Source organism: Mchenga conophoros, linkage group LG6 (assembly GCF_057382185.1).
Source record: "Mchenga conophoros isolate Kocher_MC1m ecotype Shallow Benthic linkage group LG6, M_conophoros_male_GT1.1, whole genome shotgun sequence".
NCBI lineage: Eukaryota > Metazoa > Chordata > Actinopteri > Cichliformes > Cichlidae > Mchenga > Mchenga conophoros.
The window spans coordinates 34,717,427-34,745,376 of NC_140531.1; the positions used below are offsets into that span (position 1 = coordinate 34,717,427).

At 40.5% G+C, this 27,950-nt stretch overlaps 1 protein-coding gene across 2 annotated transcripts in view; it reads left to right on the forward strand.

Moving 5' to 3' along the window:
- Positions 1-143: 143 nt before the first annotated feature.
- Positions 144-27,950, forward strand: part of cnnm2b (cyclin and CBS domain divalent metal cation transport mediator 2b) — a 49,300-nt gene continuing 21,493 nt past the window's right edge. For both annotated transcript variants that reach the window (XM_085277697.1, XM_085277698.1), the window contains exon 1: positions 144-1,804. In XM_085277697.1, coding sequence (XP_085133823.1) covers positions 319-1,804 — 1,486 coding nt within the window. In that variant the 5' untranslated portion in view covers positions 144-318. The remainder of the gene's footprint in view (positions 1,805-27,950) is intronic.

Below are 27,950 nucleotides of genomic sequence, written 5' to 3' on the forward strand. Positions count from 1 at the left end.
GTCCTATCTGTCTCCTAACATGAGGTGCACTTGTTTTGGAATTTGATTCGTCAAGGAGGCTGCGGACGCCCCGCCTCCCGGCCAGCGGAACCTCCCGATTGGTCGTCGCCGTCGCCTGTATCGGGGACACCAGGGGAGGCACGAGTTGGCCCGTAAGCCTGCGCTCGCGAGTCATCAGTGTCGGACACGTAGTGGGAACGAGCAGGTCCCGATGCACAAGTCACGGCAACCCTGGGCGGAGATGAAGGCGGACTCCGACTGGCTCTGATTTTTAAAAGCCCTTTTCATTCAGGAGGTTGGTTGCCAGTTGTTATCAATATGGCAGAACCGTTATCCCAAGCACCCACCGCTGCAAAAATGGCGTCACTTAACCGGGTCCGAGCTTTGGCGATGATTTTCTTAACTGTCACTGGCTGCTGTGTCACCCCGACAAGTGGCAAGGAAGGGTCCGAGGAGACCGTCATCATAGGGCTCCGACTGGAGGACACGGACGACATTTCCTTCATGGATAAGGGCTACCTGCGGGTGAGTGAGCGCTCTCGGGTAAAATTAAGAGTGTACGGGCAGAACATCAACAACGAGACCTGGTCCAAAATTGCTTTCACGGAACATGAGCGGAGCCGGGTGATTGGGAGCATTGACAGCTCCTCGGGGGATAACCAGAGCCAGGAGGACTCGTCCGGCTTGCACCCCTGTGGTTTTAGGACTTCGGATATAATGATATTGCCCTACATCATCCTGAATCGAAAGACATCCGGTATAGTTGAAATTGAGGTCAAACCTTTGCGAAAGACGGAGAGGAGTAAAACGTATTACCTTTGCATCGCCACCTCGACACCAGCCGTGGCCGGGATGCACGACCCGCGGACGGAGAACACCTGGATCTACCACGATGGGGATGACACCAAAGTGATAGTGGTGGAGGAGAAAAAGTTTCTGCTGCCTTTCTGGCTCCAGGTCATCTTCATCTCCATGTTGCTTTGCCTGTCCGGTATGTTCAGCGGGCTGAACCTGGGGCTCATGGCTCTGGACCCCATGGAACTCCAGATAGTGCAGAACTGCGGCACAGAAAGGGAGAAGAATTACGCCAAAAAAATAGAGCCGGTCAGGAGCCAAGGGAATTATTTGCTATGCTCTCTTCTGCTCGGGAACGTGTTAGTGAACACCACGCTAACCATCTTGCTGGATGATATCGCCGGTTCGGGCTTGATTGCTGTTGTCATGTCCACCATCGGTATAGTCATTTTTGGGGAAATTGTGCCACAGGCCATCTGCTCCAGGCACGGCCTCGCTGTGGGAGCCAACACCATATTCCTCACCAAGTTCTTCATGCTGCTTACCTTCCCTGCGTCCTACCCAGTCAGTAAGCTGCTGGACTACCTGCTCGGACAGGAGATAGGAACCGTGTACAACAGAGAGAAGCTTCTGGAGATGCTGCGCGTCACGGACCCCTACAACGATCTGGTGAAAGAGGAGCTGAACATCATCCAGGGCGCGCTGGAGCTCAGGACTAAGACTGTAGAGGACGTGATGACGCCGCTGAGGGATTGCTTCATGATTCCTGGGGATGCAACGCTGGACTTCAATACCATGTCCGAGATAATGAAGAGCGGCTACACGCGCATCCCCGTTTTCGAGGGCGAGAGGTCCAATATAGTGGATCTGCTCTTGGTCAAGGACCTGGCCTTCGTGGACCCGGATGATTGCACTCCGCTCAAAACCATCACAAAGTTTTACAGCCACCCGTTGCATTTTGTGTTCAATGACACCAAGCTTGACGCAATGCTGGAGGAGTTTAAAAAAGGTAAGAGAGTTTTGCAACAACCTTTGACACCTGGAATGTGTTAAAGGTTGATGTCTGTTCTAGGCAGGTCTTTCACATGACCACTCTCTTTGTTGGACAAGGCAAGGTAGATACATGAGTTATGTAATCGTTTATGATGCAAGGAGTCACTGAGTGCATGTGGTGTATCTATAGGTCAAATGTCTAAAATCAGATATTGAGCAATAAAAAGAAGGAAGAGGAATTCCTCAATAATTTCTTGTACTGAAGGAAAAAGAGATGAGGGAGGTAGCAGCAAAGGTTCTTTCCCCCTCAGACAACACTGAATCTGCCACAGGTGTAGATGCCACATCTTCACAGGTCACTTCCTGTAAAGTGGAGAAGCAGGTGTCCTTATCATTCTCCATCACTTCCATTAAGTGTTAATGTTCACACTCTCTCTCTCCCCTCCTGCTTTTCCTCCTCATGCCTTGCCCTCCTCCTATTCAACCCTTTTCACACTTTCCCATTCCTTTCATCTCTTGCTCTCTCTCATTTGTAAATGCATTAGGACATGTGGGAATAGTGCAACAGCAGCACTGAGGTTATCAGGTGGGGGCATCTTGTTTGAGAACCTGCTTAAATCCCTGTCTGCCTCTCATGCGCTTGCTTCAGAGTGATGGTGGCGATAACTCTTTTTTTGTCCAATCCTGGAATGCAGTCGTGTGGATAATGAATAACAACCTCTAACACCCTCAAGCCCCCCGTGTGCTGTGTGTATTTGTATGCGCATGGTGTTTGAGAAAGATGTTTACCTCACCCACGGTTTATCTGATGTTTTGCATAGCCAACCCCCTCACTGTTGTTGCTTCTGACTAAGTTATTCCTGGAAAGGGTTTGTAGATTTGGTGCTGGACTGGACTGATGCATATACAGACACACCTGTCAGCAGCTGATTTATGAACTCTTAAAACTAGGGGGAAAAAACATGACTGTTGTGCGCTTATTAGAATATTCGCTTCACTTTAAGAGGATTAATTGGGAGGAAAAACAGAACAAATCAGCGAGCTCCATTACCAGAAATTAGGTGTAGTTCCTCTGCCAAATTAGCATTACATAATATACTATTTGGGGAGGGGGGTGTTTGTTTATTTATTTTCATTACAGCTGACTAGTCACAGACATGCACCAGTTTTCTGAGTCAACAGAGAAAGTTCACCATCCTGTTATTTTATCAGAATACTAAGATCAGCAAATGTTTGCAATTTCTTTTTATTATTACATATCTCTGTTGTGATTGTAGTAGACATCTGATGACTAAGATTTTGTGTGTTACAACCATTTAGTGAATATTTGAATGTTTGTGTTTACTTGTGTTCCTGTGTGTGTGTGTGTGTGTGTGTGTGTGTGTGTGTGTGTGTGTGTGTGTGTGTGTGCTACACAATGGCGCTGAATCCACAAGTCACTTCATTGATAAGTAATATTGCAGAACATTAACTGGGAACTGTTTTGGTGGAGATATCATCTGAATTTCAGGAGTGGGAACACTCCTACCTTCACGCCCCCTCCGGCCTCAGCCTATAAAAGCCCCCCTCCTCCAATACCTGCTGTTCTCATTTTCACGCCCCACCCTTCCCCCTCATTTTTCCCTCTCTTCTCCTCTCTTCCTTTCCTTCATTCATTTCTCGTTAGTACATGGGGATCTGCCCGGCCCGAGAGCCGTCGCCAGTCCCCTTCGAGGCCTTCCCCAAACCGCAGCACCAGTCACACTTCCTCATCCCTCATCGCCCATCGTTACCGAGGATGTGGTCCCTGCTAGTGAAAAGAAAATAATTGGGTTGTTGATTCATTAGTCACCATATTTCAGTGACACAGAAACTTGTGTGAAGTTTTTATTTTTGTAAGGTAGCAACATTTTAGAATAAAATAGAATAATCCTTTAATTGTCCCACAAGGGGAAATTTGGTTGTAACAGCAGCCAAAAAGACACATATACAAACAAACAGTACACAGGACACAGAACAGAAACATACACAATTTTTCTTACATATTTACTTTTACATTTTCTTCTTAAGGAAGGAAAATGTGCCTTGCTCTGATGGAGATTTAGTAATTAATAATTACACTCCTGCAAAATTTGTTTCGACAAAAAAACAATAAACTAAGACAAACCGTTTTCTACTCTTTTTAATTCGATGCATATTTTTCTATCTATCCACTTTCTTAACTCCTTATCCAGTTCAGGGCCATGCTAGCCTGGAGCTTATCCCAACTGTCATAGGATAAGAGGTGGGGTACAACCTTGACTGGTCACCCATCTATCACAGAGAGAAAAGGACAGCCGCTTATGCTTCCAGGCAATTTAGAATCACTAATTAGCCTAATGAGAATGGAGCGATCCCACACAGGCGCAGGGACAACATCCACATACCAAACAAATAAAGATGCCAGGCAGCTGACAGTCTCAAATCCAGGGCCCTTTTGCTATGAGGCGATATTCATAACCACTGCACCACTGTTCCACTCGTGCTTAGTTTGCTTTAGAGTCATTCCTCAGTTTGTGCACAAGCTGCAGATGTGGTCGGAGTTTAAAACATCTGCATGCACCTCATTAAATATCCCGGGGCATCGGTTCATGTTCCGTCCTCAGCATCCAAACACTTGCTACATACCTAACACTGAGTTTATGTTTAAATAAAAGCTGCTACCTTAGCAGCCGTGACATACTTTGGTTTGAAATACTTAAAAAGAGACAATTAATAAAATAATGTGAAGTTTTTCTCTGTAGAAGTATTTTGCCCGTTAGCAGAGAGAGTGTCTTGTTGCATAATGATGCTTTAAATAATTCAGCTCCATTCATCTCAGATATGTTTGTAAATGGGTAACCGGGTGTATCTGTTTGCAGTAGTTAGTTGCAATTTGTGAATTCTGTTCACATACTCCCACTAAAAGACGCATACATTAAGTTTTCGCATCATTACACCTGCATACTTAATCATAAACACTCAGCTCTGGAGGGTATAGCGTCTGTGCTGCTGGCAGTGCACCAGAGGGGAATTCAAGGGAGGCAAGTCATAAGCAACTGCTGTGGGGAGGCCTGCGGGGTCAAAGTTTCCCGTCAATCTGGCTCTGTTCACAGCACACACTCAGTTCAAAGTGCTTTGTATTGTAAGTCATTGTTAATTAATTTGATGCCGCTTGCGGAGCTGCATAGTCGTTTGGAGTCGGTTACAAAAAAAAAAAGAAACAGTCCCAAAACATGCTGCTCACGGTAGAGACTGTGTTAGAGCATCGGATCAGAACTTTTTTCATAAGTTGGTTCCTCTTCACAGTTGTGGATTTGTAAGAGAGGATTTCAGACTGTGCAGCATTACATAATTCACCGTGATGCTGATTCTACTCTTTGTTAAGGTTTAAAAAGATTCCCAGAAGTGCTCATTTTACTTGAAATATAGAGAAGCCACCATAATCAACGTGCCCCTGCTTATGTTTTACCCAGCTCCATCGAGGTCCTAGGTCAAGGGTTACAGTGAGATTCATACAGGAGGTGTTTAATGCAGGCAGACACACTTCTGGAAACTTCTGACCCTTCATTAATTGCTCTCCATCTGCGACTGCAACAATTACTGTCATCTGGGGGTTTCTTGTCAAGCTGCAGCTTTACCCGTTAATGAGTGGGTCAGTGAGTGCCTTTTGGGACAAAACCAAGTAGCTGGGGCAAAAACAGGAATTTAGCTGCCCTTCTGGCTTCCAGTTATGTGCGATATTCCTGAAAGTGCAAGTTAGTCACCCCTTCACATACAGTGTTCCAAGCTTTTTGAGAGGAGGAATGGATTTACCGTAGGCATGAGAGCTCAAATCAGGTTGCACACATGTTCCTCTACACCACTCTGCTTTCTGATTCTGGGGAAGCCGGGCCACTCGTGCAGCATCAGATGCACGGGCACTTAGAGTCAGTTTATCTTATCTCCTATTTTCAAATCGCGTGTGTGATTGATGCGGTTATTCTCCTGCGTGCTGGTGATAAATATGTTATTTCACGTGCATACTGTTTAGTCATGCCTACAAGCTATTATGCCACATTCTTCTTTCAAAGCACAGCACTCATCTGCAAACCTTTTCTGATGTTAAATGAAAAGTTCATTCCACCGTGGTCTTTTCAATTCAACCACTGTTTCCTAGCCCAGACTGCACTGTATTCTTCACTATTTTAGAGTAAAAGTCCCCAGTGTAAAAGAACCTACATGAGAACTGGCACAACTTGAACTAGTTCCCTAATTGCTGCAATATAGGCCAATCTATGCTTAATTCAGATTCAGCAGCCTTGCAGGCTCTTTGCTTAGGACTTTGTCTTAAAGTGAAACTCATTTTTTCTCTTTTGGGCCTTGTTGAAATACTGACAGCAGTTTGTGTGTGTTGCGTTTTTTTTAATGTTTTTATTCTTTCTGGGGGTTTGTGTGGAGCATGTCATAGCAAATGTCTAAAAAGCGTGATGGATTGTTTGCCTGGTAACCCTCGGTTTTTAACGCTGCATCAAGTGTTGGGATTAAATGACATCATGTTGGTAAGAACACTTAATGTTTCCTGATGAGGGACACCCCTTTGAACTCAGCGTGACTTCTTCTGCCAGCCGCTCACTTTATCAGAACTAATTACCTCGAATCAAAGGTTGTCTGCATTTCACTATACTTGGTATTACAGAAGACGGCATCGGCTGCAGATTTTCTCTCGAGTGGAATGTAATATCATTTAAAAAAAAACCAACACTCTGAATTTATTTATTATTTAAACACTTATCTTTTTATAATCATATCACTTGTGGTTTCTGCTTATTTGTTCAGGCACCTGTCTGCATGGTTTATAAGAACAAAAATGATTCACTTGTAAACATATTCCTCTGTTTCTGCAGCCCTTTTAGGAGGTCTTTGAGAAAGAAGCCAGAAAACCTCTGTTGTAGTAACCTGTTGTTTGGTAACTTCTTGTCTGTGACTCAGTTTAAAGGCCCACACAAGTTGTTAATGCGTGTTTTAGCCCGTTTACTAAAAGCGATGAATAACTCACTGCCGCCAGATTTTCTGGCTCTGGGCGTAGTTTTGGAGAAGCCTGTTGAAAGCGCATTATGTAATCCGTCACGATGAAATTTTCATTGCTTTTCTTTGTATTAAGACAACACCTGACAAAGGATTTTTCTAGTTCACTAGTTGCCGTTAATTCATGCGGTTAGTTCACTTATTGTTGCTGATTGAACCAGACAAGTCATTTATTAACTTAATCATTTGGGAATACCAGAAAATTGTTTGAGTTTTTGAGAAAGTAGAGTTTATATATAGTAAGCACAGTACTACATTATGGAGAATTATTTAATAACTACCCTTTAAAGGCCACGTGCTGACAACACCTGAAAAAGCATTGGTAATCTTCATGTGTTGAGGTAACCAGCATGATTATCTAATGTGAGAGAGACTGACCAGGCCCACTGAAATCTTACATGTATATACTTACATGTTTTACATGATAAGCTGTCTTTGAGGTTAATGAATAAAGTGCAAAAGTACTCACATCATCTTTTCAGGGATATCATTTATGGTCTCAAAATGATCACAGACTTGAATAAAGAGTTGATGTAAAGAAAAATGTCTATCTGTGGCTGATCTGTGGTCATATGAGCTGGTATACTGTACTGCTTAAAGCCTTGATTATACCAAGTTGTGGACATAGACATGGACAGCTGGAGACACCATGGCTGAGTAGCTATTCCTATTATACTTATAATACTTATCCTATTATACTTACTTAAAGGTGTGCATGCATAACAGTTGATGGCTTAGATAAGACACACAAAAAACCAGACAGGGATTCGGACATCTGCACAGATCCTAGCGCAGACTGTCCAGTGAGGAAATTATTGTCTGTCATATCCCAACAGACCCTAACAGACTTGAGTGTGTTACATTAACACATTCTGAACGATTGTGGAACAGATCCTCTCCCTTAATTCCACATTGTGTTCACCAGCAATTTGCGCAGATCATATGCTTTCAGGTGCTGGAAAAACATTTTTTAAAAATGGTAAACAATGGCATTAAGACTCCTTACTGAAAAAAGCTGAGGATGGAAATGCTGTAGAAAGAACAGAACTAGAAAGCATTCACTAGAAAGTACTTTGTGTATATATGTACAATGGAGTGCAGAGATGCAGAACTGGATGATACGAGAAGAGAAGCTACGTGTGAGTAAATGCATCCACCATCTCATGGATTACTGGCCACCTGGCAGACAGGTCACAGTATGTGAGACTGAGCGGTGCTCTGTCTGATTTGTCGATGTGTACTAAAGCAGCTGTGCAGAAAGGTCTCTGTCCTGTCTCCATTGCTGTTCACATTGTACACCTGCAGTTCATGGCAGATATAGAGATGCTGTAACAGTTCTGTAGTTGTTGGATGTTTATGTGGCAGAAGGAGGAGGGCAAAGAACTAGTTGATGATTTTTGTGTAACTGTCTGGAAGGAACTGTCTGCTTCTTAATGTGAATAAGACCAGAAAGATGGTTATTGACTTCAGAAGGAAGAGAATGGCTTCATGACCTGTGTCTATCATGGGACAGGATACTGACGTAGTACAGATGTATAAGTACCTGGGCTGAACTGGAGGCTATATACTAAAAGGGAATGAGCAGACTTTAGTTCCTAAGGAAGCTGAGAGCCTTCAATCTGTCAATCAAAACAAAGGTGATTTTTTTTTTTATCAGTTAATTGTGGTGAGCACGGTGGACTTTGCTGTGGTTTGCTGGGAAATCATCATCAGGTGGTGACACCAACAGAACAAACTGATTAGTAAGGCCGGCTCTATTACTGGCTGCAAATTGGAACTTGTGGAGCTGGTGTAGCGAGGAGGTCACTGTTATCCATCATGGATAATCCTGACCACCCTCTGCACCACTTAAACTCTGTAATACACTATATTTGTCTGGCAGAGAGGCATGTCCCATATATTATTATCATTATTATAGATCCCCTTCCTGTGTTTTTGTCAGTGCCCCTGTCTCTAAATAATGTATCAAAGCAAGTCTGACTACATCTTCCCCTACCCTTCTCTGATAAATCAACCCAACACTCGTCTCCATCTGCTCCACCATGCCTATTTAAACTCATCCACCGTCACTACCTCTCCTAATCGCATCCTCACTATTATATCGGTCTCCCTCTCATTCAAACTTGTGTATTCTGACTTTCATTCCTCTTCTCTCCACCTTTGCAGACTCTCTTCCGCCTGCTCCCTACTCCAACTATAGATCGCAGTGTTGTCTGCAAACATCATAATCTACAAAGTTTTTTTCCTGACGTCATCTATAAATCTCTTCATCACCATTGCAAACAAGAAGGGGCCCAGAGCCGATCTTTGATGTAATGCTACTCCGCCTTTCACTCGAACCCATCTGTCACTCCTACTGCACACCTCACCACTCTCTTGCTGTCCTCATACATGTCCTGCTCCACACTCACGTACTTCTCAGCCGCTCCTGACTTCCTTATGCAGTACCACAGTTCCTCTCTTGGCACGCTGTGATAGAGCAGGGCGATATGGCCAAAAATATTTATCATGATATATATTTGAAAATTTGCGATAACGATATAACCGACGATATAATTGATGCGAGACAAAATACAACTCCACAACATTACTAGCGCAAAAAGACAACCTTCCATTTATTTTCACTTAAACAAGAAGCTGGTTTTTATGTACATTAAAGCTTTATAAAAATGTAACAGTGCAAATGCAAATTCCTTGCTGAAAGTTTAACCAAAAGGCATTTCCAGTAGAAATGGGCTGACATATCCTGAGCATAACCATGTATAATATCCACTGAAGTTAAAAAGAGGTGCTTTGCAACATTAAACTGCAGTGTGCAGTACGCATTTTTCGGACCATAAGGTGCACGGGATTATAAGGCACATTAAGCGAAACAAAGCAGTCAGATAAATCAAACTTTATTAAACTCATTCTTCTTGCTTCCTCCACTTCTGTACCATTGATTCATTAATGTTGAATTCTCTGGCAGCTGCTCTATTCCCATGTTGTTGCAGTATATTAATGACTAACCTCGTATTGTGGATGGATTATCTCAGTTGTTCTCCTGACTGAAGTTTGGTCCGTTTACAGCATCCTGCCATGCGATTGCATTTGTCTCTAACCATGAAGAACCTTCACGTTAACTTTTATAAGTGGAAAAGTGTTAGTGTTCGTCCTCCAGCTTCACTGTTTATGTTATGCTAACATAGCTGTGTCGCTAGCGATCACGTAGCACATCATTATATACCAGCTAGCCCAACTTCAGTAACCCTACAAACGTCACTGCTGTTTAGTTTCCTGTCTTCATTTATGTTGGAAGTGATAGCAGAGCTGTACGTTTGATTTTTTTCAGAAATCTCTCAGTCAGAACATGCTATATCATGCTTAGGTAACTAGCGAAACTAGCGAGCTAACTTCCGCTAGCTTCCTGCTAACTTCTAACTCCGTTAAATGTAATAACTTTTGTTTTCATGGATGCCTGGAAGTTAAACTTTATAGTTACACCTGGTAAAGCAGCAATGCTGATCGTTTTATTAAAGATGAAAGAATTTAGACAGTTTTTAACTCTAAGTGATGCTGCAGTGTTGTTTGACCTGAAGTATACGGAGTTTAAGACCCAGATTACTCCCAGATTTAAGAGCATCTTAGTCCGACAAATACGACAATAACAACGGCCGCTTGCATGTTCTGCAAAAAAATGTGCTTTGTTGTGTATCTGATGGACAAACACCAAACCAGTTCCACATCACTGAAGTTGCACCATTTTTACAAACCAATTCTGGTTCATCTGTTTCACTCAACAATCGGCCATGTGCGTATGAAAACAAAGGCACTGCGCATGCGCGTTTTACTCCCATTCTATCGCGATATTTCATTTTCCTATCGTTGCCTAACATTATACCGGTATTACCGTGAACGGTATAATATGGCCCAGCCCTACGCTGTGATATGCTTTCTCTAGATCCACAAAGACACAGTGCTCCTCCTGGCCTCCTCTAATAGCAAACATCACATTTGTTGGCTGAAGAAAAACATTTGATTAAAAACCAAACAAACTGACATTTTCTATTAGCATTGCTTATACTTGCTCGTTGTTTGAGTTTGATTTTTCATAACTGTTTAGGCTCCAGGGTAACACAATTGTGAAAAAGAAATGAAGATGATGTAATGGTTAGTACATTTTGTAATGCAAATTTAAAGACTTTGTAAGTTCATTTTCATAAACTCATTAAATGGATGAAAACCAGCTGTAGCCAAAATCTCACTTATTGTAATTCCCAAGCAGTGAAGTCAAGTTGGTTAGTTACTTGTGACATCCACGAATGCAGAAATGTAGAATTTCTGTCAATTCAGAATAAAAGTTGGTGTGAGACTGTGCAGTAAATGTAATTAATACTGATCGTTCCAAAAAGCTGATGTATTAGCAATTTGTGCTCAAATGTTCAGTTCAATTCAATTTTATATACAGCGCCAAATCACAACAACAGTCACCTAAAGGTGTTTAGCGTTGTTTTTTGTGTCTGTTGTTTGAATTTGTTGTCATTCACCAGTCAACTCTGTGCACATTTGTGTGAAAAATCCGAGCTGGCCATGCTATGACCCGCCAACAATGCCAGGGTACAGAAATTCAGTGATTTTTCTTTTTCTTTTTTTTTAATCTTTGACATTAATCTACTGCTAGTAAACAAGTCTAAACCCTGTTTGCAAGCTGTAAAAAATTGTTGACGTTGCTCAAGTCTGTTTCTGCTTTATTGCCCAATTTAATTTATTAGACAAGTAATCAAAAACTAAATGCATTTCAATTACAGTAACTACAATAAGCTACATTGATGATGAAGAATAAAAACATTTATTCTTCATCATCAATGAAGAATAAATTCATTACAGGTTAACTAGTAATCTGTAACTTATTACAAAAAAAACAAACTTTTCCCAACAATGAATGGATGCACTGTTGACCTTTGCTGATTTTGATATTGACTGGGTTAAACTCTTGAGTTTGTTGCGTTACAAGACTAGTTTTTGAATTGCCCCACATTCTTCAGATTCTGGTACAACGTGGAGTAGGCTTTTAAGACCCGATTAGTACAACAGTTAAGGAGTGTCAATCTAGCCGCAGTGCATTACCAAAGCCTGTCTGATCTGGCATTATGACTTTTCTTTACATTTATTTTCTTCCTGGAAAATAAATGTAAAGTAGGTTTCCTGGAAGTTTTGCAGATTTTTCGTTGACTGTAATGTATTCTGATGTCAAAATTAAGATTTTGGGTGTGATCCAGTCTCTATTCACGTAGGCTGTGGTATTAAGCAGTACTGCTGGCCTACAACTCCTGCAAACAAACAACTATGTCAGCTTCAGCTTGCTATATTTGGAAGTAGCACCAAAATGCATTAGCCTCCAAATTTGACCTGTGCACAGCCATCCAAAGATATAGTAGAAATGAGACTGCACTACTATCCAAAAGGGGTTAAAACACACAAAAAGGTCTCTGTTGCTTTATAGTTGACATTTTATCAAGGGTTACTTTGAAGAGTAACAAGTGTGGAGATCTGACATGGAAGACTTTTGATATAAACCTCTGTAATCTCACGTCCTTGCTTCTGTATGGCAGATTTATTTGTTTGTGACAATGGGCTTTTTATGAACATCCACAAATATGGTTTTTATCACTGTAGTCACTTGAGAAAAAGTCCCATATTGTACCAAGGAAGTGAGTGGGATAAACCTGAGGCACTTATTGTAGAAAGTATAGTGGTATTACTGTACTACTGTAAGGTCTCTTTCGGTCAGAACACATTGCACAGAAATCCAAACACTGTCATGTATTGTCTCTGGTGTTGGTGCAAACATCTATCTTGAGCACATTTTAAAAACCGCAGTTCTTTTTTCTCGACACTGCAGTGCATCTCACTTCACATCATTTCTACCTAGTAACTTGAGTGCAGACTCATTAGTGACTCATATAACTTCTGGTAGTCTCTGACGATGGCTGCTCCTGAAGGAATGGCTTTTGTAATTTTGTGTTGTTCGTGTAGTTAAGGAGCCGAATCTGCTTCCAGCGCATGTTGCCTAGGATCTGTAGCCATGAAAAAATTTGTTATTATGCAATCCAGAATGCAGCCACCCCCACGTTGCTTTTAATAAGCTGCTTCCCAAAACAGAGCTCATACTGCACCTGCCCGTTATTTCGTTAACAGATTATTTAGACTTTGTAATTGACGTGGCCATGCAGGTATTACTGTAACAGGAGACTGAGGCTGAGAGGTGTATGATGTAACAGAACAGCCTCATGTTTTCATTTATTCTGTTGGCCTGGATTTAACTGTAAGTTACCCGAATGGAAGATGAGATATTTGCACTTACATCCATTTGTACTTAAATTTATTAATTTTGATAGGCCCTTTAATCCTCTTTAAACAAATGTGAAATGATCATCTCCATAGTGCAGATACTCTGATTTACAGCCTCTGTTTTGGGATTGTATAATCTAAGACTTTAGTGGGAGTAGAGAAATGAACTGTTGGCGTTAATCAATATTTTATCTGAATATTGGCATTTGCCAATATTTTTTTGCTACTAAATGTTCAAAGACTGATGATGATGATGATGATACACCAGAAAGACTTTGTGTTTCTGTCGTCCAAATGGCAGAATATAAAACACATGCATGCAGACACACAGACACAAAAAGGCACCAAATTTAACCAATTTATTGTTATAAGACTAAAGTTTTGCTGTTATTAAATTCCAAGATTTTTAGAAGAAATTCTATTCTAAAGCAAGAAACCACTTAACCAAGACCCTTATCTTGTTGGAAAGACACTTAAAAGATGCTCTTTTTTTGCATTTGATGGCAAAAAGAGCAAAAATCGTCCTTAAGCTGATACTTGAAATGCCACCATTACATATTTAATATAAAGAAAAATCCTTTATGTAGTCGTACGCAAAGTGTCATTCATTTTGTCTCTGCTGAGAGGAACTGTTTGCTCTGACTGTGGTTATGTCTTTAAGATATTATCAGGGTAATTTGGGTGTTGTGCATGATGTCATTGTTATGAAATGACGGGAAATTGCTGCTATTAGTGTCGCCGTATGATGATTAGTAGGAGGAGAAGAGTGATGATGATCACTGTATTGCGGTAATCATTATGTCTTATTAGCAGGGGTTGAAATGTACAAATTTGTAACGCCGCCTCTACGTCAGTCTGTCCCACTGGAAGCTCTAGCAGGCTCTAGAGATGGCGTGCCATAATGAAACATGGAGATAGTGAGACTCCTCTTAATGAAAGCCATTAGCACTGATTAACTGGCATCCTACTGATTCTCTCATGTGGAGAAAAGTGGCGACTAGCTGCTACTACATCCTGGGTATAAATGTACAATGGGCTGATGCACTTAATGTATTAAAGACAAAAGAAGTTGAGGCTATAGAATAGCGCCTGGGACTAATATACAATTATGCTTTATATAATTAGGTTTTTCCAGTGATGCATTAATGTGCAAGCAGCTTTTTAGTGTCATAGTTATTTGATTTAAAATGTATTTTTTAATATACTTCTTATGGAAATGAATGAACAAATTATTGCTTCACATTGCTTGTTTTAAGCCTTATAGTCCAGATGACTTCTGGACTATAAGGCTGTATGGACTATAAGGACTATAAGGAAAAATCTTAAGAGCTGTTTTTACTGGGTTTGTTGTTTAAATGTGCTCTCATCTACCTAACAAATCAGTCCCATAGCATGGAAATGTTGTGGTTTTTTGTTTGCTTGTTTGCTCTCCTCTGGCATTAATGTATTGCCCAGTCTAAACATTTATTAGAGAAGTAGTGATCAAATATGAATCAACAAAGGAATCAAAACATCATGAAGGCTGCTAAAGGTGTCAGATAATTGCAATTCAGTATATTTAGTTTTTAAAAAAAGATGTTATGTACTTAAGTTTTGTTTTTTTGTGTTTTTATTTAATCTTTAATCACCAGGAAATTCCTTGAGATTAAAATCTTCTCTTCCAGGGAGACTTGGCCAAGAAAACATTGAGTAAAAGTACTTAGTTACATTCCAGCACTGCATTTTTTCTGTACAGAAGACTGTATCTTTTTCTGGTTTGTGTCTAACTTTGACTTGAGTAAAAAGAAAAATAAAGCCCATTCAGGCTGTGCCTCAGAGAGGGACAGAAGACTCTGCAGCTTGGTCAGCCTAGTAACCAGGCTCTGTGCAGCACACTAAAGGAAGCAGAGCCACTTGCTTGTGTAGCAAAGTCCCATCCCCCTCCTCCTACATTCCCTCTCTCCCTCTTCTCTCCATATTGTCCTCTTACCCATTTCCCTCAGTGTTATAAATTACAAACGACACAAACCTCCAGGCCTAATGCCCTGCTATGGATGCCTTCCAAGCTGCACTTTTTGGAGAGCCAAGAGGCTGGCTTCATTGATAACACCGGGCACACTGTCCGTCTCTCCATTTACTGGCAAGAGGAAAAGCCCAAGACGGGCCCTTCACAGGCCCGAAAGACACCAGCGCTTTTTACAATCAGCTGATGGAGCCTACTTTCCTGAGACTTAAGCAGTGGTAGTGTTTTTATTTCAGCTGGCAATGTGAAACACATCGATAATGATTAAAACGACAAAAAAGCACCGAGCATCAGGACCTCACACTTACTCTTATGGTTTAATTCTGATTTAATTATTAATTAAACTTTATAGATTTGTAAAAGTCTGTAGGAAAGTAATCAAAGTCATTTTGAGGGACATTTGGAAAATTCTCACACTGCTGTTTCAGTTTCTCAGAAATCAGCACCAGCCACTCATTAGCATTTATTAGCAAAAGCTAATGGGCCATGAGTGCATGTGACCATTTCGTGCCCTCACATTACCAAAGTTATATTAAAGAATAAACCCACTATGAAATGGAACCAAAAAACAACATTTTAATAACATTTACCCCGCATGACAAATATGATTGTTTTCCTTTTTTTCTTCTTCTCATAATTACCAATAACCTTAAACGTAGCAGCTCATGTTAGCTGAACTGAATGTAGGTTTCCAGTAGAGTCCAACTAATGTTTCAGCCAATACTAATCTATTAAAGATTTTTTGGTATTTGCATGTTACCTAGCATGTAAAAATATATATTTTATAAACAGTTTCTGGTGTAGTTTTTCCAGCAGAGTGACTCAGAGTTCATTGTTTGAAATGCTCATAGCGCTGTCTGCTGACAGAAACAATGATAGAGACAAGGCAAATGATACAATTGTATAACTTAGCATTTTACCTTGTTCAGCTGACATTTATCTACTTATGTCAACTAGTTACAGCTTACCATATGCTATATCTATATCTATATCTATATATCTATATATATCTATATACATATACATACACACACATATATATATATATATATATATATATATATATATATATATATATATATATATATATATATATACACACATACATATATACACATACACATACCTATATAATTGATTGCACCAATTTTCCCTGTTTGTGTAATCACACCTTAAAGGTCAATTCTGAGTCACAAAAGCTCTGATCGAGCATATGGTAAGCTGTAACTACTTGACATAAATGCTTTTATGGAAATCATAAAATAATTTTTCTGCAGGAAAAGTCCAAAATGTCTTTCGGGATACCAACAACAAGCACTCTGTGGCATTAACCATGATTCAGTAATCACGTGCAAAATTAAGTGCCCGTTGTGCTGTTGAAGCTATCAAGGTTAACAACCTTTTTGATCTGTTTTGCTGTCAGTATCTGAATTTTTTTACTGCCTTCGGATCAGTATTGAAATTGGAATGAGCCCCAAATATTGAGCCCCTGGTTTGCACCTACTTTCCGCTGCAGTCACAATAATAGGTTTGGTTTCTGCTTTCAATTTACACATTTTACCAGTTTTTCCACGTTTCAGTTGTTTTGCTCACTTGTTATCTTGTTGAAGAACGTGTCTTCAAGTTCAAGTGGCTTCACCTCTTTCATGCTTATACATTTGGATGTATCAAATCATAGAAGAACTCTGACTCAGGTTTTCACAATTATTTTGTACAAGCATGAAAACAGACAGAGTAAAACTTTTTTCCTCAAAGTGGCACAAATAACACAAAGGCATTTAAGTTGTCAAGACTGTTTTCAGTTCTGCATTCAAATGAAGAAACCAAGCAGGAAGAAATCAAATATCTGCCTATCTGACTTTGTTGTAAAGACGCAGATGCATTTTTAGGTCATTCAGGACTCTTGGTATGCGTGCGGTGGACCTTTTCCCTCTCTGGCGTCTCCCAACTAACAGCAAGAGAGGGAACTGCTAGTAGAGCCCCACTATGGGTTGCAGGCCCCAGCCACTGCTCCAGCTGACCCTTCGGGCCCAGATTCAGCCTCTAAGCTTTAACCCCATCCACAGCTGACTGTCCAGCTTGAATTATTATTCCTGTCCTGTGTGCTTCCACTGCAGATGGCTGTTTAATCAAAGCTTGAAGTTCTAATTTCTTGCTTTAGGGACACAGCCGAGTTTGTTGACTTTAGTAAAGTCATCGGAAAACCAAGTTTAGTGCAAAGTGTGACGTTATGACTTGTAATCATTAATGACAATTGACCTTAAGATGAGTGAAAGAGTTATTTATGACCATTGAAGTGTTACAGGGTCAAGGCCATAATCATTTAAAAAGAGTTATTTTAGATCATTTCTGGGAAATGCATTATTTTCATTGCCCTGGGTTTTCTTGAATAGTACCTTGGATTCTTGTTTGATTTCTTTTTGGTCCTAGTGTTGTTTTACTGTGAAGGTTAGTTTTCTGTTGTGTGTCCTTCTAGTTACTTCTTTATTTTCTTATTTGTTATTGTCTGCTCTATAGCAATTGTCTTCACTTGTTCCTGATTGTTTTCACCTGCGTTTTGATAATCAACCCCTTTGTATTCTTTCACAGAAAAAACAGAACTTTCTTCTGTGATATCATCTGATGTCATGCTTGACGGATATAAGCTATTGAGGTTTTTCATCCTTATTTCTTTCACTTGTGCTTCTCATTATTTAATATTTAGCATTTTATCACTCACTCAGATTCCAGTCAGATAGGCCGAGAGAACAGTCAATGATTTTTTTGGGGCACCAGTGGTTACGATGGAAAATGTTACTATTTGACCATTTGGCAACTGGTTCTTGTTGGTTGCTAGTTGTCATTAGGTAACATTTGCTTGAGAAAACCTCTTTGTGATTGCTTTGGTCACTAGCGAATTGTCACCTTTGCCTGTAGTTTACATAGTCTTGTCTACAAACTTTCATTGGCTGCCAGCCAAGCAGTTGTAAAACTTGAAAAGGTGAAACACAAACTGTAATAAAAAAATCTTTACCTCCAGAGTAAATGTTGTAACTCAGTGTTGCAGAATGATGTTTCGAAAGGTGCAGCTTTTACTTTGAAAGCAGACAGTCTCTGGTTCCAGTTTGTGTTGGTCTTATCACAGTTTTACTATCATTCTTAAGAAATAGTTGACTAGTGTTTGCAAGCAAGTTTGTGTCTTCTGCTAGCAACCTGAACAATCGCCCAGAGGATTTTAGTGCAGCAGTGTATGCTTCCAACAACCAGTCCAGTAAAAGATTTTTCCCCTGGTAACTGGTGGTTAGTGGTCTAACCATGTTCTAGACGAGGGGTCTCAAACTCCAGTCCTTGACGGTCGGTGTCCTGCAACTTTTCCATATCTCCCTGCTGCAACACACCTGAATAAAATTAGGAGGTCATTAGCAAGACTCTAGAATTTGACTGCATGCTGAAGTGGCAACCCCTAACCCTACTCAAGTAAATTTAAGTAAATGTAAGTGTTTGGAAAAATGTACTTCTAAAAGTACTTTTATTGGACCATGTTCATTTACTCATAAGCTGCTGTAACATGAATCAAATGGTTGAATTGCCATCTCAGCATGCAGTCAAGTTCTATAGTCTTGCTAATGACCTACTAATTTTAATCAGGTGTGTTGCAGCAGGGACACATGGAAAAATCTGCAGGACACCAGCCCTCGAGGACTGGAGTTTGAGACCCCTGTTCTAGACCTATGTGAACGGGCCTTCAGGAATTGATTTCACTGGTGGTGGTTACGACTACAACCCAGAAACCATCCGCGATCTGAGAGTACACATTTTTCCCTCACAATCCTTAGTTTGTCAGATTGTTGGTAAATGGTCTATAGACCTGTGTGGCTGGGGCCTTATTCAGTTGACCCTATAGGATTAAATGTCTAGCATCATATAGTTAGAGGTCATGTGGCTGCAAAACCTGAACATATAGTCCATTCTTGGACTTTGTTGTTATGCTTTGCTGATGAGCACTGCCATGTTTTGAGCTTGTGGCCTTTTTTTCTTTTGTACCATTAACACAATATGACTGGGAGGTACGGTGCAGTGGTACACCACCACTGTTGGCACTGTAGCCTCACAGAAAGGGAGGTCTTCAGTCTGAATCTGCCAGCTGTCAGGAGCTTTTCTGTATGGAGATTGCATGCTCTCTCCGGGTACTCCAGCTTCCTCCCATATTTCAAAAACAAGCTTGTTAGGTTAGTTGGTGATTCTAAGTTGTCTGTAGGAGAGAATATAAGGGTGAATGCTTGCCTCTCTGTGGCAATCTGTCTAGGCTGCCTCTCCAACATGACAGTTATGACAGGCTCCAGCCCTCCTCCGACCCCAGCTTGGAAAAGCAGTTAAGAAGATAAATGGATATTCTTGGCCCAAACATTTAAATGAAAGCACTTCAAATGTGGAAAAACTATGGAGAAATGATAAAAGCTATTTATGTGTTCGGTGTCATGGTGTATGGTAGCCTACCATACACCATGAAATAAGTCATTTTTAAACTATATAATATTTAAACAGGAGTGAAAAACTCAGATGTTAAAATCACTTGACTGGAGTTCATGTTTACATATTTATTTATGCAGCAAAGTTTGAGAATCATCACTGATGATTCTGTGGAGGTAAGAAACACAGGGACCCGGGACGTTTTTGCAGGTTCTGTGTTTTCCTTCACATTCTTAAAGCTTATTGCAGAAAGAACAGGAGCTTTTTTATTCAGTACTTAGCTCATTGTAGCTTTAAGGATTTTGCCCTGTGGCTAATTGTTTTTATTGAGGCATTAATTATGAGTTTTAAAGCTCTGAGTACTCCATGCCAAGAAATGTGTGTTTTTATGCGTTTGACTAACTTGCTCTTTCTGTGTTAAAAATGAAGAGTGCATCTAATGATTCGACTGCTGGTGTGGCAATGGAATAAATTGATTCATTATTTTGATATTAATTTTTAAAGTTTAGCAATTTCTAACAGACATTTGATAAGTAGTCTAATAAAGTCACTGTGATTGCTCTAAACATGCTAGAGATTTATTGCATTATTGCATTGTCACACTTCATTACTGTATATACAAAGTATAAAAATTGTAGAAGAAATAGATTAAAAATTGAATGTTGTTCAAAAACAAAATACTACAGCAAATGATCTTTATCACACAGCCACCATTTGATTATTTAATTCTCTAATATGTTGATACTTACTGATCAGGTCTTGGTATTAGCATGCTATTAAGCACTTTCTATGTAAAGACAATTTTTCGTTCAGAAATGACCACAAAAATAATACAAAACAGTTTTTCTTTCATTTTTGCTTTTTTAAGATACCCTCAGTCCTCGTCATCCTTGTGCGATGTGCTAACCATTCAGCAGTTGCAACACTCACATAACAGAGCAGCACCTGACCGCAGACTCATTCATTTATCCGCACTGGTTTCCCATTGATGCCTCTCCTTATGACTGAGGCCCAGAGGAATCTCCACCCAGGGGACCTTTCAACAACAAACGCAGCCAGCTATGACAGCAAGCTGCTTCTCTGAATGAACAACAATGTCATTCCAGCAGTGTGTGTGTGGCTGTCCTGTATTTGTGTATGTGTGTGTGTAGTCAAACACCACTGGCTAGTAGCAGCAGAATGATCTTGTGACCAAGGTCACTTAGTGACGCTTTGGAGCTGGAAGTGGACTTAACTTTTGTCCATTGATTGATTTGTCCATGCTATTGCTTCGTTAGAAGACCTACCAGTGCATCAGTGACTGAACACAAATGCTGAAATAGTTGTTTTTACCTAGAAATAAGTCTGTTTTAAGGTGCATTTCCACTTTGGTTGATGTGCTGTCTCAATTCAGTAGCTTAGTAAACAATGTCACTGAGTGTATCAAGATTATTAGTTGTGAACAAGACAATATCTCTAAATTCCAGGCTGAAATATCTCAGATCTTGTGAAAGGCAATTTAAATTACCGACATTTAAAATAGGAAGGCGTCTATTTCAGTCTTTGCACTCGTTTGATCATATATTTGGTGTCCGCAACAGAATAACTGTTTTGTTTTGCTGTTAAAATAATGCTAAACAGTAAAAATAGTAATTATAGTAGTCATTTTCAGTTTTGTGTGTCTGAGTTTGTGTTCACATGCAGTTGTATATTTGTCCATGCAAATGAATATTAGCTCTGTTTCTCAACTGTTTAGTTGATTGACTGGTAAATTGCAGGGTAAGTGAGTCAGTCAGTGAGTCAATTGTTCAGGCCAGTGTTCATCTCTGTCCAAGTGACCCTGATTGTTTATATTTGTGACAGCTATGGACCCAAGTGTGCATACTGAAGATTATGATTGTTTGGGAAATGATTGTTGTTTTTAAAATCTGAGCTGTTTCTCCTCATGTCCCCCACAGTTTCTTACAACATCACCCATTTGGAAGTTGATCAGTGATCAAAGTCAAAGCAGTTTGTTTTGTTAGTGAGAAAGCAAAGCATGCCTCATCCGGTGATAAATTTCCCAAATATCACATGTGCTGATGAGTATCTATAAAGGTTATTGTTATTAATTAAAAGAAACATGGGGTTAGTTGTAAGTTAAAAGGGTTGGTATAGTGAGCAAGGTCTTGTTTAGTAAAGAGGAAATCACAAAAATGCATAGCATGGAGCTTCGGAGCAGAGTTGTCCTTCTCACCCCTGAAGAAGAAAGCAGAATGTGGATACTTATATATATATATTTTTTTTTTTTTCGATACAAAAAAAATGTTCATGCCTTTTTAATGTCATTTATTAAATTTTCACGGCACATTCCACACCACATCTCTGTGCGTTCATCATTTGTTTGAAGCCAGCTCACCTCCTGCAACTACTTTTCCGAGAATACGTGCTTCTTTTGTGGTTCGGACTCCTGACATTTCTTTGGAGGTGGAGGAACACCAAAGTAATTGCTTAAAGGAGCTTCTTGGACATCTTTAAGAGTTCTAAACAAATGTCTGTCCTCCTCCTGAAAATCTTACGTACGCAAACACGCGTTGCAACTTCTTATCTTGTGCGCGTTTTTTATTTTGACAGCGAATGGGCACCTGCGGACCACTTATGTGCAGCCCCGGTTATATAGCTCATCATATTGCAACCACAGAAATTATTTTGTCCATGAAACCATAAAGCTGCACTTTCTTTTTGCCTTATAGTCTGATTTGTCATAACTTTTCCGTTTTGTGGTAAGCCTTTCTTTGGCTGTCACTTCTTCACCCTGACCTGTCTTATTTGGCTCAGCAGAACTGAAATATATATCCTGCTGCTTTTACACACGCACTCACATAACGCTCAGCGATTCTCTGCGCGATCAACCTCTCACATGTTTAAGCTTGCTGCGGGAGATTTCACTTGTCATAATAATAATAATACATTTTATTTAAATAGCGCCTTTCAAAGCACCCAAGGACACTGTACAACAGATAAAAACTGGAAATATACACAATGGTAAAAATAGAAGATAAAAGTTAAAACATACAGAAATTTAAGAATAGGCAATTTTAAACAGATGAGTTTTGAGGGTGGACTTAAAAAGAGAGAATGAACTAATATTTCTGAGGTCCGGGGGTAGGGAATTCCAAAGTCGAGGGGCAGAGCAGCTAAAGGCCCTCCCTCCCATTGTGATCAGACGAGCAGAGGGAACAGAGAGAGAAAGAGAAGATGATCTGAGGCAGCGGGATGGGAGCTTCATCTGTAATAAGTCATGTTTGTCATGTTTGCATAGTAAGCTAACGATTGATAAGACGATGTCAGAGGAATTGGTGCGCAAATTATCATCACTCACCAATCAGTGCTGTCGCTCTCTATACACAGTTCGCGCGATTGCAAAGTGAAAGCAAAAAACAAGCGCAAATTCAAATGCGATTTCAATATGTCACATATTGACAATGGCTCACCGATGCCAATGACATAATTACCCAGCTACATTTCTGAAAGAATGCAAAAGCATTGACATATATTTTTCCTTCGTACGATAGGCCGACGGGCAGGGCAGAGATAGATTTTGGTAGCCCGACTGGAAAAATCGCTAGCCCCAGGACGTCGGGCTAGCGATTTTGCGAGCCCTGCATCTGATCGAGGAATCACTCATCTTTGGAAAAGAGAGTTTATTACAGAGAAATGGCTCTTTCCAAAATAAAAGCTATACTATCCGCTTCTTCTGGGCTATATTCTCAGCAGCATATTAAACATATCAGGTCCCCATAAGGAGAATCATGTGCTAACGGCTGTCTAAATGACTCGGGTAAAGTTTGTAGCATGCGTGCTTGTTGTTTTTGTCTGGCTCCACTTGTCTTTGCACTAGGATGATGTCGGTGTAAATGTGCAGTCATATTCGTTGTGTTCCCACTAGTGCTGTCAGCGTTAATCTCGTTGAAATGACGTTAACGCCACAACACAGCAAATCTCCGTTAACGAGCTACCGCGGCTCGCCCCGTGCATGGGGCTGGACGGCCAGCACGTTAACGAGCTAACTGCGCTAACACACTAGCTCCCACCCATTTAATTGAGCATTGCGTGGCACATCCAACATACTGTTTTACTTTAGTCCATGACGCGCTTACCTTCAGGGTCATACGTCACATGAAAACCAAAATAGTTCCAAACGGCAGATCTGAATGAGGGTGGGGGAGGTTCAATTTGCCATGTTGCAAGGAGAGCTTAACTTCTGTCTCGCTAGCTTGTCCTGCGCTCAGTGAATCTGCGTTCGACTACTCCGCCTAGGCTGCACTGTCGAGCGCAGATCCACTGAGCGCTCAACACAGACAGCATCGTCAGAAGGAAAGTTGATAAAATAAATTAAAATTTTTGTATTGTTCGATACATATGATGTTGCTCCTGGGATCACCTAGCTTGGGAGTCACTGCACTTAGTGCTCCGATTACCACTGGACCCACCGTCACCTTCACCCTCCACATCTTCTCCAGCTTTTCTCTGAGCCCTTGGTACTTCTCAAGCTTCTCATGTTCCTTCCTCCTGATGTTGCTGTCATTCGGAACTGCTACATCAAGCACTACAGCTGTCTTCTTCTGTTTGTCAGCCAACACTATGTCCAGTTTAAGTAGCCCACCACCATTTTGTCCATCTGTATCTGGAAGTCCCACAGGATCTTAGCTCTGCAATCTCCACCACCCTGGGGGGTGTCTCCCATTTAGATTTTCAATCCCCTCAATTCTGACTACCCTCTTTTCATTATCATCTGACTACACTTCTCCAGTCCGAATGATGTTCCCATGTCATTGCTGTATATCGTGGTGGTGTGGATCAGTGAATCGATGTCTCGTTCACTCTTGGCATACAGCTTGATGTCATCCATGTAGACGAGGTGGCTGATGATTGCTCCATTCCGTAGTCGGTATCAGTAGCCAGTCTTGTTAGTGATCTCACTGAGGGGGTTCAGGACTATGCAGAAGAGCAGTGGGAACAGTACAGCTTGCTATACTTCTTAGGCACCTTCTTCATCGCGCCTTTCTGCAGCTCCGATAGTTGGCTAACCTCCCTCTGTGCTACCTTGAGCTTGGCCTCTAGTCTCCTTCTCCATGGAGGGTATTACACCTTGTGGCTGTTCAACTTGTAAACAAAAACATATTATCTATATGTTTCTATCATATAGCATTTATCAGAGCACTACGTAACTACATTTAGTACAAGCACATAACACGTAACAGCATTACTACCCTGTCTAATGAACGTAGCCTGAGACACAGCCAGATCATGATATTGTTATGTCAGTTGATACCATCTACTCAAAGATATTTAGTTAATTAAAGGAACAGTCGAAATGAATTAAGCACTCTTGGTTGACCTAATCTCTGTATCATTTTTGTAAATACCCTTCAGCAAACTGCATGCACATTATAAAGTTTGTTCAGGATCAATAAAGGTGCAAATGCCCCTTGTGTGATTTATTAAAGTGAAGTTGACGGAGCCTAGAGCAGCAGCTGCTCTGCCCCTTTAAGTAACCAATTAAGGAGCATTTGTTTCCTTATTTATATTAATCTTATAAATGCCTCAGCAGACATTTCATGTATCTGTTTTATCTATAAATTCCATTTCTGTCTCCAGATAATACAGGCCACAAGGTGACACTATTTTATTCAGTGTGTATTCAGTCTGAATGTTTGTGTAAATAAAGAAGCTGTAAATAGCTGACATGTTACCAGGGTAAAGTTTTTATCCATGTCAATGGAAAAATGGGTGAGAATAGCCTGAAACTCTGCTCCTTTTTTTCACAGGAGGTAGATTTAGAAGAAAGACCATCCAACGAGTTCCCATCACCCTAACGTTGCACTATATTTGTCAGGGCTCAAATATTTGGAAAAACAGGGGGAGAGCGAGACAGGGAGGGGGGCAGTGATGAGTGTCCACAACAGATACTGACCCCTCATACTCCCACCCCAAGTCTCTGAGCCTTACGTGCCTATTTATAGGGGCATATTGCGCTATGGAAAAATATGACAAAGCTACATTCCATAAATAAGATGGGAATGGTGGAAAAGAGCACATGGCTTAGTCTCTGAAGGCCTAAATGGAGGTTCTCAGGCTTGGCTTTGGGGTATGGATGGATAGATGGATGGTTTATTGGTTTGGCTTGGTACAGTTATCAAGAGTTGGAGCGCTTTTAATTTGGATCTTTGACAAACTACATGTGAAAATGGGCCCATTAAGAATATTACTTCCTGAATTATTGCAACCCCAATTTAGATTTTTCAAAGGTTCTTTTATTATGGTGACTGGCATTTTGGTGACTGGTTGACTGACTTTGGGGACCCAATGACTTTCCCTTTAGTGCCTCCATTTTTTCCGTCTTTAATTACATCACATCACATTGTTCTGGCTGAAGCTTTGGTCTGATATCACTTAGAATACTTAGATTAAAAAACCTAATGCACAAAATACTCTTGTTCAAAAATCAGTTTGGTTAGTTGACAAATACAAGCACTACAACTTTTTTATGACAGGTTATAATCAGTTGAAGGTTATAAATTCTGTTTACATGTGAATAAAAAGTTGCAGTGTTACCATGAAAGGAACCATATACCCTACCTTTAACTAACTAGAGTCACTTTCTGCTTCTCTCAGTACACACACAAATACACACACACACATATGTGTTTGCACAGTAGTGCCATCCCAGTTATTTTGTCTCACTGTCCCACAGATGAGTGCATACTTTCCAGTTTCCCACAAAGACAAAATAACACACAAACAAGAGGAAAAAAAATGCAGCTTCTGTGTTCCATAAATATATTATGAGACAATGACAGCCTGTTTATTTATAGCTGCTTCGCTGCCGTAGAAGCAGTGTATTTTTGTTTTTTTTAAAAAAAGAGGGAGTAGAGGTAGAGAGTAGAAGCTAACACTCTGGACCTTCTGGAGCCTGGAACTTGGCAGCGGGCCTCAGGGAGAGCGTGTCCTTGTTAAGGCCAGTCGTCTAGGGTCCTATAACCCACCACTGCTGCCTGACATCTGGGGCTATCTAGCTGGGATGAGGCTGAATGCATGCTGGGTAGTCCAGCGCACAGGCACACTGCAAACAGCAGGGTCAAGGGTCAATTCACTTTCAGTTTCATCTATTAAGGAAGCCTGTTGAGAACTACAACACAATTATTACAGTTATTCAGTGCTATGTTTGAACATTTCTGAGAAATGTCAGTAGCCCTGTAAATTACAGTTTCAGTTTATATTTGTAATTGGGTGAAGTGAAGTAAAAAGTACACAGCGGATTATTTTGTTTTCCTTAACAACAAAGCAGTAGAGGTGCACTACCAGGAAGTGCTTAATCCTCTTGAGTAGACAGTTTAGCTGTTGTTTAATACACTGGCAGCATAAGGAGAAGGATGTACATCAAAAGGTCTGCTCCACAGGGCCGTACTGAGGTCACGCACCCACCCTCAAATCCCATGGAAATTTTCCAGTGTCTAATTGACTCAGCTCTTAAATACAGTTTGTTTAAAAAAAGAAAAAAAAGTTTTCCAGAGTTTAGAAGAGCATTCATTCATTCCGTATTTCCTAATTGTGCTCGGCCAAGAATATTTTAATAAAAAAGTGTAGCTCTGTCAGGAACTTTAGACCAGCTACACAAGCTAAACGTTAACATCAATGATGATGCTAAGTCATGTAGTTATAACTAATACCACGGTTGTCATTTTTTCTATGTGCCACCAGCACATTTATCACAAGCAAAGAGTAATGCTGAGGCTAATCGGTCACAGATTTTGATAGGCACTCTTGTCACTTATCCATGGCAAACTCTCTGGTAGTTGTTGAAAATTTACTCAGACTATGGGGGGGAAAGTCAGTAGATCATCAAAGTGATCATAAATTCAAACTGAACTTTTAAACCAATCCATCAAGTACTGGAAGATCATCCACTAGTGATGGAAACTCATAACAGCCGTTTCATGAGCTGAAGATATTCAGAAAAAGGTGAAATAAAGTGGACCCATGGTTTTAGAGCTGCAACATATTCTGTCAATGCATATCCTTTATTTATAATTGGCCTAATGACACATAAAACATCCAGTATAGTAACAAGAGAAAATTATTGGGTGTATCATTTTCTTATGCCCTCTGTTATCCATCCATCCAATCGCTTCCGCTTATCCTTTTCAGGGTCATGGGGGGCGCTGGAGCCTATCCCAGCTGTCATAGGGCGAGAGGCGGGGTACACCCTGGACAGGCCGCCAGTCTGTGCCCTCTGTTATATAGAACAAAATGTTGAGTCTCCTTATATATCAGTCCATGGGACAGACTAGAAACT